At 41.6% G+C, this 19,233-nt stretch overlaps 1 protein-coding gene across 2 annotated transcripts in view; it reads left to right on the top strand.

Annotated features, from left to right (window-relative positions):
• Positions 1-8,660, top strand: part of IL6ST (interleukin 6 signal transducer) — a 59,588-nt gene extending 50,928 nt beyond the window's left edge. For both annotated transcript variants that reach the window (XM_030797839.1, XM_030797840.1), the window contains 2 exons: positions 2,643-2,724; positions 3,543-8,660. In XM_030797839.1, coding sequence (XP_030653699.1) covers positions 2,643-2,724; positions 3,543-4,280 — 820 coding nt within the window. In that variant the 3' untranslated portion in view covers positions 4,281-8,660. The remainder of the gene's footprint in view (positions 1-2,642; positions 2,725-3,542) is intronic.
• Positions 8,661-19,233: the final 10,573 nt, after the last annotated feature.

The raw sequence follows: 19,233 nt of genomic DNA, 5'->3' as shown, positions 1-19,233 counted from the left end.
ATCCTGGCTAACACAGTGAAACCCCATCTCTACTAAAAATACAAAAACTTAGCCGGGCATGGTGGCACACGCCAGTAGTCCCAGCTGCTCGGGAGGCTAAGGCAGAAGAATTGCTTGAACCCAGGAGGCATAGGTTGCAGTGAGCCAAGATCACGTCACTGCACTCCAACCTGGGTGACAGAGCAAGACTCCGTCTGAAAAAAAAAAGAAAAAGAAAAGCAGAAGTTTTTTATTTTGATGAAGTTCATTTTATCAGCTCTTTTCTGTGGTTCTTGAGTTTTGTGTCCTGCCAAACACAGTATCAAAATATTTTCTCATGTTTTCTTCCACAAGTTCAATAGTTTCAGCTCTTAGTCTATGATCCATTTCAGGTTACTTTTGTGCATGGTGTGAGGTCAGGGTCAAGGTTCCTTTTGTTCCTTCAGATGTCTAATTCCATTGTCATTTATTTTGAAAAGACTGTCTTCCCCATTGAATTGCTTTGGTATCTTTGCCAAAAGCAACTGTCTTTATAAGTCTGTACCTATTTCCATACTCTCACTTCTGTTTCATAAATGTATATATGTCCGTTCTTATGCCAATACCACATTGCCTTAATGAGTATAGCCCTATAGTAAATTTTGAAAACAGGTAGAATTCTTCCAGTATGTTCTTTTTTTAAAGAAGTTATTTTGGCTAGGTTCTTTGCCTTTTCATATACATTTTAATTCAGCTTGTCATTTTTTTAAAAACTATAGTTTAGATTGGGATTTTATTGAATCTATAGGTCAGATTTAATTGAATCTATAGGAGAGAACTGCAATCTTAACTCTATTGAGTCTTTCAATCCGTGAACCTGGTTTATTTATTTATTTGGGTTTTGTTTAATTTACTTTCACAGTGTTTTGTAGTTTTCAGTAGACAGGCCTTGCATAACTTTTTTTGAATTCATGACAAAAATATTTTTTGTTATTACAAATGGAATGTTTAAAAATATTTTCCAATTCTTAGTATATAGAAATGCAATTGATTTTTTAAAATATATTCATCATGTATACTGAGACTTTGATAAATTCATTTATTAGTAGCTTTTTGGATTCCTTAGGATTTTCTACATACACAATCATGCTTCTTGGGAGTAATTATAGTTGTTCTAATCTTTATGCTTTTAGTTCTTTTTCTTAATGCACTGGCTGAGACCTCTAGTACATATAGTACATCTAGACCATATAAGAGCATTGCATTGTTCCTAATTTTAGAGGTAAAAGTATTTAGTCTTTCACCATCACATGTGATGTTAGCTGTAGTTTGAAGTTTTTGCTTTGTGGGGTTTTTTTGTTTTGAGACTGAGTTCTACTCTTGTTGCCCAGGCTGGAGTGCAGTGGTACAGTCTTGGCTCACTGCAACCTCCACCTTCTGGGTTCAAGCAATTCTCCTGCCTCAGCCTCCCGAGTAGCTGGGATTACAGGCATGCACCACCATGCCTGGCTAATTCTTTTGTATTTTTATTTTAGTAGAGACGGGGTTTCACCGTGTTGGCCAGGCTGGTCTCAAACTCCTGACCTCAGGTAATCCACCCACCTCAGCCTCCCAAAGTGCTGGGATTACAGGTGTGAGCCACCGCACCTGGCCGCTTTGTGGATTTTTTTTCCCCTTTACTACTACTTGCAGGGGGAGGTTCTTATTTCTGTTTTGCTTTGCTATCAATTTTTATCATGAATGGGTGTCACGATTTGGTCAAATGCTTTTTCTGAATCTATTGAGATGATCATATGGTTTTTCTCCTTTCTTCCATGAATATGGTGCATTTTATTGATTTTCATATATCATCCTTGCATTCCTTGGATTTTGCTGCATTCAGTTTAATACTGTTTGCGTCTGTGTTCATGAGTGAAGTTAGTCTGTCTTTATGTGCCATATCTGTCTGGTTTTAAAATCGGGATAATACTGGCCTCATAAAATGAATGGGAACATGTTACCTCCTCTGTTTTCTGGAAGAGTTTGTATAGTATTAATACAATTGTTTCCTTTTGCCCAGAGTTTTGTGGGAAGGTTTTTAATTAAAAATTCAATTTCTTTATAAATATAGCTTTTTCTTCAATCTGTTTTGGTAATTTGTGTCTTTCAAGGATTCATTCATTGGTTTGTCTAGGTTGTCAGCTTTACTACTTTTTATATTACTTCCAAATATTTGTTATAGGTATTTCCTGCAGGAGAGTCAGTCTGGTAGGCTCTCACTCTGAAGCACCATTCTCAGTAGTCACTTTTTTAAATTTGATTTTTATATTTGAACTTTTTTGATATCAGTGGGAATATTAATTTGTTATCTGGATTCTTTTAATTGGAATACCACAACATGTGGCCTGGATAAAGATTTTAAATGGTTTTAATTGCAGAATTTTGAGAGTTAAAAAAAAATTTGAACACTGATTAGATTTAGCTTTGTTAATTCATTATGAATATATTATAATCCTTATGCATTTTCAACATTTTTTTCTATTGGTTATAAGAAAAATAATTTTTGTTTGGGGTAGAGTAGGTATTTTTTGTTCATTTAGGTAATTGGTTTGGTTTGTAAGAGTCTTTGAACATGTTTAGAAATAGGGACTATTCATTGTTTATTATGTGTGGTTTTACATAGGCTATTTTTCTTTTCTCTTCAGAATTAAAAAACACATCTGGCCTAATGTTCCAGATCCTTCAAAGAGTCATATTGCCCAGTGGTCACCTCACACTCCTCCAAGGGTAAGAGAAAATGCTGCTGAGTTGTTTATAATATACAGACATGTTAGTAGGTGTATTGAGTATCTACAAATTTACCAAAAGATATTCAAGCTGAATCAAAAAGTAAATGAAAATAAAATAGTACATAAATGAAAATTTTAATCAAAATTTAATATGTATGACACATTTTAGGGGTTTATCACCATCATAGTGTATTTGTTCTGATATTTTAAATTGTTTAGTACACATTACAGATGTTTGGTTGAACTTGCAAACTGAAAACTTGAGGTGCTGAAACTGCTATGTGATGGTAACTACCTCAAGCATTTTGGATTGAGCATTAAAGCCAAGTTCAACAGTCTATCCATCATTTTAGCACTGATGGAATGATCTCTGGGAACCTAAACTCTGAATTTTAAATATGCCCCAAAGGGGAACTCATTTATATTTATTATCCTCCAGTAGTCCTTAAATTTTTATATTAACAGATTAAAATGTATTATGTATTTTTATATTCTACAAAATCTCCATCATTCAGGTTTGATTTTCCTTAATGTTTTCTAGTTTTCTTTCCAGTTAATCCTAGGCTGCCTAGTCTAGGCATGAAATATTAAATACTACTTATAGACCATTAGCTTATCAAAATGTAACACCAGCGATATTGATTTAGACTACTTAGACTCATTTTATAGTATCTGCATTTTGGGTAGTTAACAGTGACTTAGTGACATAATACAGGTTATTTCTGTACCACTGAGAGTTACTGGGAAGTTTCAGAGATGCATTAGCTCTGTGGCTTTAACTAATACTTGCCATATACAATTTTCTCTCTTCCTTAGCACAATTTTAATTCAAAAGATCAAATGTATTCAGATGGCAATTTCACTGATGTAAGTGTTGTGGAAATAGAAGCAAATGACAAAAAGCCTTTTCCAGAAGATCTGAAATCACTGGACCTGTTCAAAAAGGAAAAAATTAATACTGAAGGACACAGCAGTGGTATTGGGGGGTCTTCATGCATGTCATCTTCTAGGCCAAGCATTTCTAGCAGTGATGAAAATGAATCTTCACAAAACACTTCGAGCACTGTCCAGTATTCTACCGTGGTACACAGTGGCTACAGACACCAAGTTCCGTCAGTCCAAGTCTTCTCAAGATCCGAGTCTACCCAGCCCTTGTTAGATTCAGAGGAGCGGCCAGAAGATCTACAATTAGTAGATCATGTAGATGGCGGTGATGGCATTCTGCCCAGGCAACAGTACTTCAAACAGAACTGCAGTCAGCATGAATCCAGTCCAGATATTTCACATTTTGGAAGGTCAAAGCAAGTTTCATCAGTCAATGAGGAAGATTTTGTTAGACTTAAACAACAGATTTCAGATCATATTTCACAATCCTGTGGATCTGGGCAAATGAAAATGTTTCAGGAAGTTTCTGCAGCAAATGCTTTTGGTCCAGGTACTGAGGGACAAGTAGAAAGATTTGAAACAGTTGGCATGGAGGCTGCGATTGATGAAGGAATGCCTAAAAGTTACTTACCACAGACTGTACGGCAAGGCGGCTACATGCCTCAGTGAAGGACTATAGTTCCTGCTACAACTTCAGCAGTACCTATAAAATAAAGCTAAAATTATTTTATCTGTGAATTCAGATTTTAAAAAGTCTTCACTCTCTGAAGATGATCATTTGCCCTTAAGGACAAAAATGAACTGAAGTTTCACATGAGCTATTTCCATTCCAGAATATCTGGGATTCTACTTTAAGCACTACATAAACTGACTTTATCCTCAGACTAGCTGAATGATTTTGTGCTGTTTCAGGATGTTTGCACTGAAGAAAAACAGAAAGCTTATCTGAAATTTATAAAACTTTTTGTTTTGCTACATAGAAAACAAGATATTTAATAAGCAGTGATATGCTTAGTGAGCACAGCTATACTGATTTTGATTAGAATAGTCATCAAAGTGGCTTAGGGACAGTTAATATAAAAGATTAGAGGAGCAAGGTGTAGACCATCTACTTCTGCTAAAATAACTTAAAAAGAGGTCCATAGGCCATAACTGTATGAGCCCACGTTTTGTAATCTGACAAAAAAATGAGGAGCAGCCTCGTGTATATCAGTGTACACAGTATTCCTTAGGTCCCTTCCATTGGTAGTGATGCTGCGAGTTATTACTGGAGAAAAGGAATTCTAGAGCTTTAACTTGGCAGATTAAAAGTACTCATTTTTTATTCATCAATAATTAGTAATCTCACTAGTTTTCAAAAATTTTCATATTATTGACAACCTCTTTGAAGATCCATTTCACAAACTCAACAGAGTGCCATGATAAGAGCTAGGGATCCCCCACACTATCTCAAGCATCTAAAAAATTGCCATTTTTAAAGGCTTAAATTGTAGTAGTAAAGGGGAAAAAGGAAGTAGTAGTAAAGGGGAAAAAAAAACCATAAAGCATCTAAAAAATTGGCATTTTAAAAGGCTTAAATTGCTAATGTTTATATATATATACACACACGTATTTACACGTATCATTGACTTTTCCTAAGACTTCAGATTATTGGGTAGATGAACACTTTATACAGTATATATCTTCAGCTTAAATTTGTTTCGAGTATTTTTTTTAATTTTTAAGTAGGCAAAGATTGAAATTTTTTTTTAGTAAATGTTTGAAGCAAAGTAAGACGACTTGGGCAATATTTACCAAAACAAAACAGAACCCCCAAAAATGTACCTCTTGATCTTAGCAAATATCGTTATTGTAGAGCCACTTAATAAAGAGATGGTATTTTAATATCTGCAGTTCTGAGGTAGGGTGGAACTTAGTTCTACATTGTGATTTAGGAATTTTTAAAACCTTTTTTCTTCAAGGGAGAAGTGACCCAGGCCTCGAGTTTAGTGCTAAAGCCACTAGTGTACTTATGCTGTCCCCTAATCACCACATGCGATAATGGAGGCAGATGCTAAATATAGGGGCTTTCTTAAGAAAGTAAGAGGAAATTAGCAAGCGTTATTAGTGATTGACTACTGTATCAAGTGAATTCAAAGGAAACAGGTTTTCATGCCGTATTTAAGTTACAGAAACCAGGCATGCTTAGAATAGTTTCTAGAGGTTATTGGAGAATAGAAAGCTAAGAAAACTTGTTATGCATTTACAATTGAAATATAATTACACTTTTTACTCTCAGAATATTGTTCACATTAGACTTCCTGTTTATCTTTTATATTCTTGCATTTATATAATGCCTGATCCTTTCAAAGTTCTTTCACATATTATATGATCTTTATGAAAAAAAGTAGATGCTTTATTCTGATATATTCAGTTTCCCACTTTAGGCAAAAGTAGATTAATAAAATGACGAATTCAAAGTAGATGAGGAAAATCAGGCACAGAGAAGTAAAGGTAGGATAGACCCAAATTTACACAACAAGATAATGACATCACCAGCTTTTAAGTTGATCATCAAAGGCTGGGCTGGGTTTGTCTCGCTATATGTGTCAGGAAATTTTATACATTTTCCATTTTTTCAAAATAAGTCACGTGACTGTAATGTTTAGCTGCAACTTTCCTCATAACAAAGTGTCATGAAGAATGTTGTAGTGTGAAGTTTGTACATTTCAGGGTCAGATATACAATGTGAACTCTTGATCTACAGGAATGAGAATGGAGGATCATTGAAGGCCACGATATAAACAAATTTGCATGTTGAAGCCTGTATAAAACATGGTACAGTGAGTGAATAGACCCCCATCCCCAAGAACACTTTATACATATTAAATGGATATATGATTACTGTGCAAAAATTCATTCTGGAAATGAACATATATTTGAGCACTAATATGTAATGTACATCTTCTGCCCTAAGGAGAAAACAAATTATAAAACTTTTTACATTCAAAATTACTTTCCCGAGCATGTCTTAGAATAATCTATGTGTTGATGCATGTAAATTGTATTTTAGTTAGTTAGTTAGGCAAAGAAACAAATCTGGTTATTTATGTAAAAACTAGTCTAATAAAGTTACTGGCTTTATCACTTTAAATCTTTAGTGTCTAAAAGTGGTGTTTAAAGTAATAGCACATCAGAAAACCTTGTCTGGACAAAACTAGTTCACTCACTGCTTCTGCACCTGCAGTTGCTCCCTTTAGGGTTATAAAAAAAGGACCCAAATGTTACATGTGTTGATATTATAACTTGTCAGTTACTGATGTCTGTGGTGTCCTACCCTCATCTCTGAAAGGGATAATACTGAATACTTTGTACCATTAAAACCTAAAATTTTAATCCTGTCCTTTTTTACTATGGATCAGTTGGCACTCGGGAACAGAGCAGCAAGGAAAACAAGCAAATTTCATTCACGTGTTCTGTGTTCATACCTCTTCTCTACCTAATTGTTCATTTAAATTTCAGCCTTATTCCTTGATAAGGGATTTTACCACATGAAGTCATCCAATGACCCTAGCTCTTATTGTGAAGTTAGTGGAGTATACTTAGAAATGTTACAACTTTAAAATGTTACAAAACATTTATTAAAGCTCATATTTAAAGTAGAGCATCTAGTTTGAGAAATAGAAATCAATTATTAAAGATGTCTTTTTCCTACCCATTTAACTAGTTAAAACCATGACATGTAAATGTAAAAGTAGAATGATCATAGAATTCCCTAAAATATTTCTGTTTACTAACATATTGACCAAGTACATCAGGCAGGAGAGATCTTCCTGCATTCTGTTACAGTCCACATCATTCTAATTTTGCTCAGTTGTTATTAAGAGCATATTCCTAAACCATACACTTTTGTTTCAATAAAGTTTTATTTTGTTGAGATGAATAACAAAGTTATAAGCTACATAAGACAAAAGTTCAACTGTTCAAAAAAATTTACTGGGATAGCTTTCTATTATAGGTATTGTTAGATTATATTGCGCTGATAAGATTACTTTCTAAAAAGTTTGTACTTTTCTGTAAATTAAAAGAATATGGAGTCATAAAATGGCAAGTGTTTTAGGATTAGCCTAAAATTGGACATTGTCATCAATTTCAAAGAAGGTATGAACTAGCAGTTTTACAGCCTAATTCTTTGGACTGGTCCTTGGCAGCAGTTCCTTTTCAGACTCGATAAACAGAATTCAGACAGATGTAAGTCAAAACAAAACTTTACAAAGCCAAGCGTATTATCTTTTGCATTAACCTATTTTTTCCATCATACATGCTACTAGTATGTGCATTAGCATGATATTCTCATGTACGTTGCATTAAAAATTAAAAGGCAGCTCAGGGTGAGCTCTTCTGTTGCTCATTTGTTCCTAAATTTTTAAGGGCTTTTCCTCAGTCAGTAGTTTGTACAAACTGGTTAGTTTAATTTCATTGCCCATTTCATTAAAGTTGATGGATCGTGTAATGAGATGCATTTAAGGCCGATAGTGATAGATGTTTTTTTATTTCTTGAACACAAGCTTTGTCTGAATGATGTTCTTTTATCTCTTGAACACAAGCTTTGAATGATAACTACAGGTTTTAAGTGCTGTTACATTAATACCATAATGTGATGTGTTAGAAACAAAGGGATATTTCAAAGGTAGATATTTGAAAATTCTCTAGTCTCAATGTATATGTGTATTGAATATACTCTAAAAATAAATGTGCAATTTGCTAGTAGGACAATGCAGTGACTAGCATTAGGTATGTCTCTTTTATATCCTAGCTATGTCCCACTTTCTTCTAAGTGCAATCCTTTCATGTTCACTTGCTGTTTTACCCCATCTACTCTAACTTCATTTGGAAGGCTTGTCTAGAGTATAGCATGTATTTTTACCTTTGCAGTGAATTGCATGTGCTAATTGTAACTACAGCTATTTTTATGTTGACATAACTCCAAATGTTACATTAAATGTTCTATTATATATTAGCTCTAATCCCTTAAGTAAATTTTAAGAAATAAATTCTTGTTCAAATTTTTTCTGTATGTGGTGACTATCATCTGACTGGATATTTGTAACAGCATTTATCATTAGTGGTGTTAGGTAAATAAGCATCTTAGTGTAAATGAGATGCTTCATGTGGGTTTCGTGACATTTTAAATGTTTGACATAATGGAATGTGATTTAAAAGAAAACCAGTACACTATCTTGGCCTTAATAACATAGAATGGAGATGGCAGATTTATCCACTAGTTTTCCATATTTACTATTTAATAGCTGAGGTCTGAAATCGCAGCATCCTACTTCCTAGTGGACATTTAAAAAAAAAAACACAAAACCTACTTGGTTGTCAAGAGCCCAGTTATGGAGGTGCTGCGCCATCTTGTGGCCTGTCTGTGCCCACCCCACACTCCGCTGGAGTCTCCATCCTTGTCGCAGTGAGACTTGAAGGAGATTGATAAATGGCATCCTCCTGCTACTTCTTGAGGTTACTAAGTAGTATATGAAACTAATCAGTCAGCAAGTCCACCTGGAAGGAAAAGAAAATCTCAACTATTAATGTGCCTTCACATTTTGATTTTGTCTAAAAAAATGTAGTGAGTCAGAAAACCCACAAGCCAGCCAACAGTAAGTCCTTCACATATATACCAGAGTTTATAGAAATAACATGTCAGCTTTGGGCTATGTGCTCCTTTGTTTAAAGTCTTCTATTTGGTTATGGCTTGTATAGGCTCAAGCCTGATTTCTTTAAGGCGTGGCTCATCTTATCCTAATTTGTATGATAGATACAGTCCATCCTGCTTTGGAAAAGATGATGTAACTCCTTAAGAGCATTCTCTTTCCCTAGCCCAAAGGCAGTGAACAGTTTCCTTGTTCAGGATTGCTTAACTTTCCATTTAAGCTTTTTCTTTTTAAATTAATACAAACTTCTACACTTTCAAAATATGAAACATATTACAACTACGTATAGGCTCTTCCATACTTAAGTCCAGTGCTTGGGCAAGTTAATGGAGTGAACAGAATACGAGCAAAGAGGAACTGAGGTAGAAAAACAAGAATGTGTGAAAGCAGCAGGAAGCTCAGCCAACTCGGAATCAGGGTGAACAGCTCGAGTCCTGTTGCTGCTGATTGGGGTTGGCTCTTGGACAACTTAGTAAGATCATGGCTGCTTGGGTTCTCCATAGCTGAAAAGTTCTGTCTCCATCGAGGGAGGAAAATGTACCTTTCAACTCGAAATTCAATATTTATTTTTAAATATAGCTATTTTCCCCAACTGCTGAAGATTTTCAACAGATAGGAAGCCAGAACTTAGTTTTAGAAACCTGTGGACATTCAAACCTGATTCTTTTATTCCCTGTGACTATGGTTATGTCATTTTACATGTCAAAAAAGTTTATCTAGAATTGTCATTTCTTATTTTTGAGGTTTTTTTAGTGAGAATTATCCCCTCACTTAAATGGCTTTTTATTTAAACATCTGTGCATTCTGTATGAAATTGTAGTCTTTCTGGGATAACATGGTGAGATATATGGTGGTAATCCACACACAAAAATAAAAGCCTTCCCCCCACCCCGAAAAAAAAAAAAAAACCCTTAGGTAAAGTATTTCTCTCTCTTCAACTGTTTCATTAGCCCTGGCTGTGACAGGCTAGCCAGAGTAATTCAACAGCCACAAGTGGTTCCTCCCCCAGAGTGCTGCTTCAAACTCTGAATGGGACCGGCCTGTTGACTAGAGACCTAATACCTCAGTCCAGGCCTACTTTCCTAGAACAATCTTCACTTAGTAGCAGGTCCAAGACAGAACTATTAGGTATACATCTGGGTCCCGCCCCTGTAGGAAAGGGTTTTCCCTGCAGTCTTGCCTGTAGTCAGAAGCAGCCTGTTGACTAATGATAGCTTTTAAATGAATTTATAGAAAATTCTCGGAAATAGGCTCTGTAAGCTTGATGAGAAGGATAATGCTTTTAAAGGAATGGCATGAAGGGGAATATTTAAATAAAAAGGCACTGAGATTCTGACAATAGAAACCATAATTCTGCATACGCATTCCGAGAATGAAAAGTCAGCCACTCTTCAGGTCAAAGTCAGTGTGGATTTTGCCAGTTGTTCAATCCAGACATACGAACACCAGGGCTACCCAGCCAGCATCAGTGCCTAGGAAAGGACCTCCAAGAAACTCTTAACTGCCACGGTCAGAATCGACACTAGACATTGCTGCTGGGGGAGAGGGGCCGCTCCTCTTCAAATGAACCGGCAGACCTTTCTGATCACCTGCTGGGGGCCACATGCCGGAGCAGGGTGTCCAAAGGTGAGCAAATACATGCCATCTATGAAGTGTTTACTGTGGGTTATGAAATCCTAGAAACTTAGGAGGTAAATACCAGCACCATTTACAAACGCAGGCCCCAAGAGGTTGAATAACTTGCCCAGGGTCATGTGGTTGACAAACAGTGGAGTTCCAACTCCAACCTGATCCAAAGTCCACATTCTTTGATGTGTACACCAATTGTACCCAGTCACTTAGGCAAAATCCTTGATGATGTCATGCCCAGGCTAGCTTAAGGAGAATGCACACCTGCTTCCCAGGCCCTTCAAACTCTTAGGAGTTTCTCTTCCCCTCGGCTCCCTCCCCACCACCCTTGTTTGTGAATATGGGGCACCTCATGCCCTCAAGCAGCCCCCTGCCATTGCCTACCTTGAAGTGTCCTAACTGAGCCTCGAGCCCAGAGCAGTGTTTCTCCTTATGCCCTCAAGGTTTACTCCGAGGCTGGCTCCCCACCCCTAGTAGCACATACATTTGCTCTGACCCTATAGAACAAAAGAGGTCAATGTGTCCCATTTTCCTGAGAATGCACCCTCACACAACCCCTAGAGTCTCATTCTTTTGGCCAAAGAAAGACTCCTCTAATGGTGGAATCTAGCCCATGGCAACTAGTGACAGGAGGATCTCCAGCAGGGGCTTTTCCTGGGTGCTCAGACCATGGTCCTGCCCCAGGTGGTTCTGTCCACAGACTTCCCCGGGCCCGCTGCCTAGCGCGAGCACCCGTTCCAGCCTACCTCCCCTTCCACGGTGCCGCCAGCCGCTCCTCTCCATCTCCTGCCACTCCCGGAGGGGCCGCCTGCTGCTGCCCCACTGTGCTGACCTCATTCCCCACATTTGCTTTCTGTCCTTTTGGGGCCTCACTGGACCTTTCCACCCCCCTTCCAGCTCCACACTTTATAGTTTCCAGAACACACTGAGTTTCTTCTAACCTAGCCCATGCCCATGATTTCCTCTCCTAGAATGTTCTCCAGTCCCCAGTCCCTGGTAAGCTGGGAAATTCTTACTGGTTCACCAAAAATCAACTCAAATAGATTCCTCTTCAGGGAAATCTTCCATTCTTCTCTCTCCTTCCCACTGAGTTAAGGGCCTTCTATATCCTGGCACCTACTGCTGGGCCTCTGGAGAGAAGGCCCTGGCTCAGTCCTCTCCTGGCCCAGCATAGTGCTTGGTGTTTGGCAGAGCTTGCTTATATGAACAAGTGGGTGAATAAACAGGTTATTTTTAATTTAAAAAAAAATGTTTAAAATGTGTCTCAGATTTCATCTAATCCAGAGTTGCACAGTGCCATGGGCAGTCAGGAATCTGCCTCCTTTGCACCTCAAACCTGGGATCATTTCCTGATTCCCATCCCACCCTGGCTACAGGCAAGAGCTTACCCCCACCGAGAGAGAGGGTCTTGCTCTGTTGCCCAGGCTCAAGCAATCCTCCCACCTCAGCCTCTCAAGTAGCTCAGACTACAGGCAGCACTGCCATGCCTGGCTAATTTTTCTTTTTTCTTTTTTGTAGACACAGGGGCTCACTTTGTTGCCCAGGCTGGTCTCGAATGCCTGGCTTCAAGCCATCTTCCATCCTTGGCTTCCAAAGTGCTGTGATTACAGCTCTGAGCCGCCGTGCCTCAGCAAGAGCTTTCATTTGAAGCAAAATATATACTCAATCCAAAAGCAAAAATTTAGAGAAAATTAAAGTCGGATGGATCCTTACTAATCATTTTGTCCAAACTCCTCATCCTGGACAAGGAAAATGAGGTCCAGAGAAGAGGGGCCAGCAAACTTTCCAATAGCACAGGAGAAAACGCTGGGTTTGTGGGTTATAAAAGGACAGCCCTGCCCTTTGGGAAGTTACTGTCTAGCGAGGAAGACAGAGTGAACCAGGGTCAGGCTCCGCCTTAAGAACACATCAGAAAGTGCAAGTAGGCTCAGGCCATCCAAACCAGGCTATGACTAACCCCTGGCCAAACACCAGGCAGCTCCCAGTATAAAACAATCCCCCAATTCCTCAATGAGAAGATCCTAAGAAAAGTTTTTGGACAACTTAACTGTGTAAGCTTTACAGATGTTGATTAAATAGTCAGATGTCTGCCTATGATCCATATTTTAAATAAGATGATGTGGAACAATGCAGAAATAGAGAATTGATTTTTTTTTTCACTCATACTTTATGAAGATAGTTCCATGCAACTTTTTTTTTTTTTTTTTTTTTTTTTTGAGACAGAGTCTCGCTCTGTCGCCCAGGCTGGAGTGCAGTGGCGCAATCTCGGCTCACTGCAAGCTCCGCCTCCCGGGTTCACACCATTCTCCCGCCTCAGCCTCCCGAGTAGCTGGGACTACAGGCGCCTGCCACCACGCCCAGCTAATTTTTTGTATTTTTAGTAGAGACAGGGTTTCACCGTGGTCTTGATCTCCTGACCTCGTGATCCGCCCGCCTCAGCCTCCCAAAGTGCTGGGATTACAGGCATGAGCCACCGCGCCTGGTGCTCCATGCAACTCTTCACCTGCAATTGGACACTGAGGTCCTTCCTCGTCATTACCAGATCCCCTCTGTGAATCACCGGCACAGGTTTTGGGAGCTGGTTCCTAACATTTCCATCTAGTTGCGTGAGAGACAGCAGACAATGCTGTCATGGAAAACAGGATTCAAGCCTTAAGTATCCACTTTTATCTTAAGACATTTTCCCCCCATCCCAATAATGTAAGCTGTTACCATTTTGCTTTTTAAAATGGTCTTTAAAAAACTTTATACTGAACTCTAACCTAGTTAATATTGAGATCATATCCCAGGAAAAATGACTAAATCCCTGTTCTATGACCTTGTCTCCTTTTATGCCAGTTCCTTCTTGTAATCTCCATGTGACTCTCAAAATTAAAAATTAACATTGGATGAGGTCATTTTGGTCAATGGGTCTTTCGCAAACAGAACTTTTGTGTTTAAATAACGAGGAGAGGCCAGGCACAGAGGCTCACGCCGGTAATCCCAGCACTTTCGGAGGCCGAGGTGGGCAGATCACTTGAGGTCAGGAATTTGAGACCAGCCTGGCCAACATGGTGAAACCCCGTCTCTACTAAAAATACAAGAATTAGCCTGGTGTGGTGGTGGGCACCTGTAATCCCAGCTACTCGGGTGCCTGAGGCAGGAGAATCGCTTGAACCCGGGAGGCGGAGGCTGCAGTGAGCCAAGATCATGCCACTGCACTCTGGCCTGGGTGACAGAGTGAGAATCTGTCTCAGAAAAATAATAAATAAATAGGAAGAGAGAAACTGTGATATGAGAAACTTTGTAAGTACTTTACTAAAGCACTCCCTCTTTTTTGGGGAAAGATTTTTCAGAAAACATTTTCTGTTCAGGCACAAAGCTGTGCTCATCGGGATGCCTTCCTGGAAGAAAAGCTTCTTCTGTAGAATTTTGTCACGCAGGCATGAGCTGGTGACGAGGAGAGCCAGCAGTGTGCACAAACCGTTTTCAAATCAATGTTGCCTCAGTTCTCTGGGTCAGACTAAACTATAATTCTTATTGTTACAATGAGACTTGTATTTCAGGACTGGCTAGAAGAATTTTTGTTGACCCCTCTGAGCAACATCCAGATATTCCCTGCCCTCTTTCCAGCCCTTTGCCAAAGGTGTGACTTCAAGTAAGGAGGACCCCTCAGTCCTCATATCTCCATCAGCCCCAGCAGGGACACAGATGGATTTATCTACAACCCATGCTCAAATGCTCGTGGGGAGGTAATCTTACACTTTTTCTGCTCCCAGGACAGAAATGAATGCCCAAGGTGGCACCTAATCATACACCTCTGACCTTAATTGAGGCAGGTTCAAAAGAGACGTCTAATCACCACCTTGTTTTTGAGACACAGTCTCAGGCTGTGGCCCAGGCTGCAGTGCAGTGATGCGCTCTTAGGTAACTGCAACCTCGAATTCGTGGGCTGAAGCAATCAATCCTCCTGCCTCAGTCCCCCAAGCAACTGGGACTACAGATGTGTGCCACCAGACCTGGCTAATTTTTTTTAAAAAGTTTTGTAGAGACGGAGTCTACGTGGCCCAGGCTAGCCTCAACATCCTGGCCTCAAGTGATGCTCCTGCCTTGGTCTCCCAAAGTGCTGAGATTACAGTTGTGAGCCATTGTGCCAGTCCAACCACAACATTTTCACTACATTTAAGGCAACATCAAACAGGTTTCTGTCTTCTCCGATAGAGTCAGGTGTGAATGTAAGCCAGCCCCATTTCCAAACAAGGAGGCTTTCTTTGTGCAGATAATTTTGCAGGTGTCAGATTTTCTACTGATTCCATGGTAAACGAAAGGTCACAATCTGGTGATGTCAAAGGGCCTCCCGTAGCAGAGAGAAGAGTAAAAAACACAGTGGATGAGATAAGAGAGGTACCCAGGGCACACAGTCATGGGAGGCACTTGGTGCCCTTGCCTGACCCCAAAAGTGAGCACCTCCTTCTGTTGTGAGCCCTAGACTCGCCCCAGTCCAGGCCTGCTTGGTGATGATGTCGCCAGCTGGGGAGCTGGGCTTTCCGCCATTCATCCCATGAGATGGGGACTATTCTAGTTCTGAAATGTCTTGTCTTTGAGATTACTGTAGCACCTGCTTGAGGAATGGACAAGAGAGGGTAAGCCTGAGACAGGACACTACTCAGGGGCACTTTCCTCGTCGAGGTGAAGTCTGAAGGGGGCTGAGGCCGGGAGGAAAATAGGACAGCAGAGCCAGCTCGGGAGCAGCGCGGCCAGACGTGGCGACTGGTTAGCTGGAGGCTCCAGGGAAAGAGAGGGGCAATGAGCCTGTGAGGTGAAGGAAGGGTGGCTGCTTCCAAGCCTGGGAACACCATGTCCAAGGAGAAGTGTCCTGCGGAGGGTGAGGGAGGCCTGAGGCTTCAGAAACCAGGTGGCACCTCCCCTCCGGAGGAGGCCTGTGCGTTGCTTGCAGGGGCTCATGGAGTGTCCATGCCACGACTGTGGCTGTGTCTATGAAAGGTGGGGAGGGAGAGTTTCTAGATTGTGGGACTGGCCTGGGACCCTAACAGTGGCATCTCCAGGCAAGCGCTAAAGGCAAAGAGCTGAGAAATAGCTCGTTTCCTCTTTTTGGACAATTCTAGACAATCCCCTGCCCGGCTTCTCCACCTTGCCTCCTCCTTTATTTCAGCATCGCCGCCTGGCCCCTGCCGTGAGGTTCTGGGGTCCTTCAGCCTGGGCAGAACCCTTCTTGTTTGTGGACAGTCTCAGGAAGGAGACCCTGAGAGGGGACTGGAAAATAGGGGCCTCTTGCCCTATGCACTCACAGCCAGGTTCATACCTCCGCAGAGTCCACCCCTCCCCTGGCCCCACACAGAAATGAAAACCCACGCAAAGCCACCCTTCAGAAACAGCCTGGGCTTTTCTCACCTCAGTTACCTCATCTGTAATGACGACAACAAGCCCCGCTGTTACTCACCCCGCACTAACTATGTGCCAAGCACTACGCGCAGCAAACAGTGGTAGAACGAAGTGGTGGAATCATTGCTTCATTTCACTGCCCCAGTTGTTGTGGTGATACCATTTCACCCATTTTACAGATAAAGCAACTGAGGCTTAGAGAGGTTGAGGAACTCGTAGAAGACAACAGAGGAGCAGGGAGCAAAGCTGGGGCTTAAAATTTGGTCTGACCTCAGTGCTCCTGCTTCAAACGACTACATTCTACCTTCAAAATAGGGGCGCACTGGGCTGGGTGCGGTGGCTCATGCCTGTAATCCCAGCACTTTGGGAGGCTGAGGCGGGCAGATCACCTGAGGTCAGGAGTTTGAGACCAGCCTGACCAACACGGAAAAACCCAGTCTCTACTAAAAATACAAAATGAGCCAGGCCTGGTGGCGCATGCCTGTAATCCCAGCTACTCGGGAGGCTGAAGCAGGAGAATCACTTGAACCTGGGAGGCGGACGTTGTGGTGAGCCGAGATTGTGCCACTGCTCTCCAGCCTGGGCAACAAGAGCAAAACTCTGTCTCAAAACAAACAAACAAACAAACAAACAAAAAAAAACAACTAGGGGAGCACCCACTCCAGAGCCGGCCAGGCTGGGATTAAACAAGATAGTCTTTGAAAAACACACAGGACAGTACCTGGTGCGTGTTATGTAAATACGTGCTCTGCATTTTGTATTGCCAAATCTGGCAACAGGATCTGCCCCCATCTCCACCAGCTTCCCTGGGCTTTGCTTTCCACTGCGGGCACCTGCAGTTATCTTTCCACAGCTTCCCTTGGGCTACCGGAGCCTGACTCCTGGCCTCCAAGCACATAGTAAAATGTGCCTGGAGGTTTCATACCCTGTGGGGACGGCTGTTAGTAGACTGATCTGCTTAGGAGTGTGACAGCCCAGTCCCCTTGCCTGGGGAGGACACGCGCTGAGGACAGAGTCACTTACCTCCAGCATCATCTGGGGATGAGACTGGCGCTGCCCCGCAGGGTCCTGCCTGAAATCCCACCCTGCCCCGGCGTCTTCCCCTCCTCTCAAGCCTCCCTCACTCGCTCACCAGTTTCTCTTGGGAATGTGCCCTGGATGAATTAGTTACACCTGGATGTTTGTCTCAGGATTTGCTTCGGGGGGACTTAACCAAAGATTCCATTCCTAACCCCATCCCTGTACAAATACAGCATTAAGAATTGGGACACTTTGGGCGTGGTCCAGTATCTGCGGTGACAGTGTTCACAGGAGGGTCCAGGTGATGGTTGGACACAGAACCACCCAAAGCGTCAGACTCACTCACCAGACCTCAGTTTAGCAAACTCCAGAAAGGCCCATCAGGATTACCTGTTAATGCTTCACATTTAATACCCAGTCTGGGACCAGCTCTACTGGGAAGTATGGACGAGGGGAAACCATGGCTGGGTGCTGTCAGCCTGCAGGTGACTTCCTGCCTCTCCACCCACAGCCCAAGCTGACCCCAACCCCATGCCCTCCACCTGGGACCACCCTGCTTCCAAGTAAGTAGCAGTTCCCTGGGTGGCCTCCACAGTGGTCTCCAATTAGACGCCAGCAGGGCATTTGTATTACAACACTCAGCCAGATATTCTATCCACCTGGCAACAGAGAGGCAGGCTCCCAGGCCAGTGAGTTTTTTGGGACCTGCAAAAATATGCTTGACCTGAAGAAAACAATTGACGGCAAATAACCAAGAAAAGAAAATGACAAAATTGAAGAATATTTAATTAAGTGGGTTCATTAGTGATATGATTTGGCTGTGTCCCCACCTAAACCTCATCTTGAATTATATTCTCATAATTCCCACGTGTTGTGGGAGGGACTTAGTGGGAGATAATTGAATCATGGGGGCAATTCCCCCAAACTGTTCTCGTGGTAATGAATAAGTCTCACGAGATCTGATGGTGTTTTTTTGTTTTTGTTTTTTTTTGTTTTTTTTGTGACGGAGTTTCACTCTTGTTACCCAGGCTGGAATGCAATGGCGTGATCTCAGCTCACCGCAACCTCCACCTCCCAGGTTCAAGTGATTCTCCTGCCTCAGCCTCCTGAGTAGGTGGGATTACAGGCATGTGCCACCATGCCGGGCTAATTTTGTATTTTTAGTAGAGACGGGGTTTCTCCATGTTGATCAGGTTGGTCTTGAACTCCCGACCTCAGGTGATCTGCCCATCTCGGCCTCCCAAAGTGCTGGGATTACAGGCAGGAGCCACCATACCTGGCCGATCTGATGGTTTTATAAGGGGTTTCCCCTTTCACTTGCTTCTCCTTCTCTCTTGCCTGTGCCATGTAAGACATGCCTTTTGCCTTCCACCATGATTGTGAAGCTTCCCCAGCCATATGGAACTGTGAGTCCATTAACCTCTTTCCTTTATTAATCACCCAGTCTCGAGTATGTCTTTATTAGAAGTGTGAGAACAGACTAATACAATTAGCTTTATTATTTTAGAATTTATAAATGTTATCACACTCATAAACATGCCGTGAGTTAACTTCCCGCCTGTTAAGTTAGCTAAGCCCTGACTCTGACATGGGACTTACCCTGAGGCATTAAGATGCTCTTACAGGGACGGTGTCCATCTGGAAGCCCTGTCAGTCCACTCTGCTGTCGGCAGCACAGTGACGGGTCACCCATGCTCAGTCACCTAGGCTGGAGTGCAGGCCTCAGGGGTACCGTCCTGAGCTCCTTCACTCAGGGCTCTCTCCCAGGCAAGGAGGTCAGGAAGACTCGAAGGATGATATTCAGGACTCCTGGGGTTTTCATTTTGTTTTGTTTTTTGGAAGATTTTGTGCCAGGCACAGTGGCTCATGCCTGTAATTTCAGCACTTGGGGAGGCTGA

Source organism: Nomascus leucogenys, chromosome 18 (assembly GCF_006542625.1).
Source record: "Nomascus leucogenys isolate Asia chromosome 18, Asia_NLE_v1, whole genome shotgun sequence".
In the NCBI taxonomy this organism is placed as follows: Eukaryota; Metazoa; Chordata; class Mammalia; order Primates; family Hylobatidae; genus Nomascus; species Nomascus leucogenys.
The sequence above is the reverse complement of the archived record's forward strand: the minus strand, read 5'-3'. Positions and strand labels throughout refer to the sequence as shown.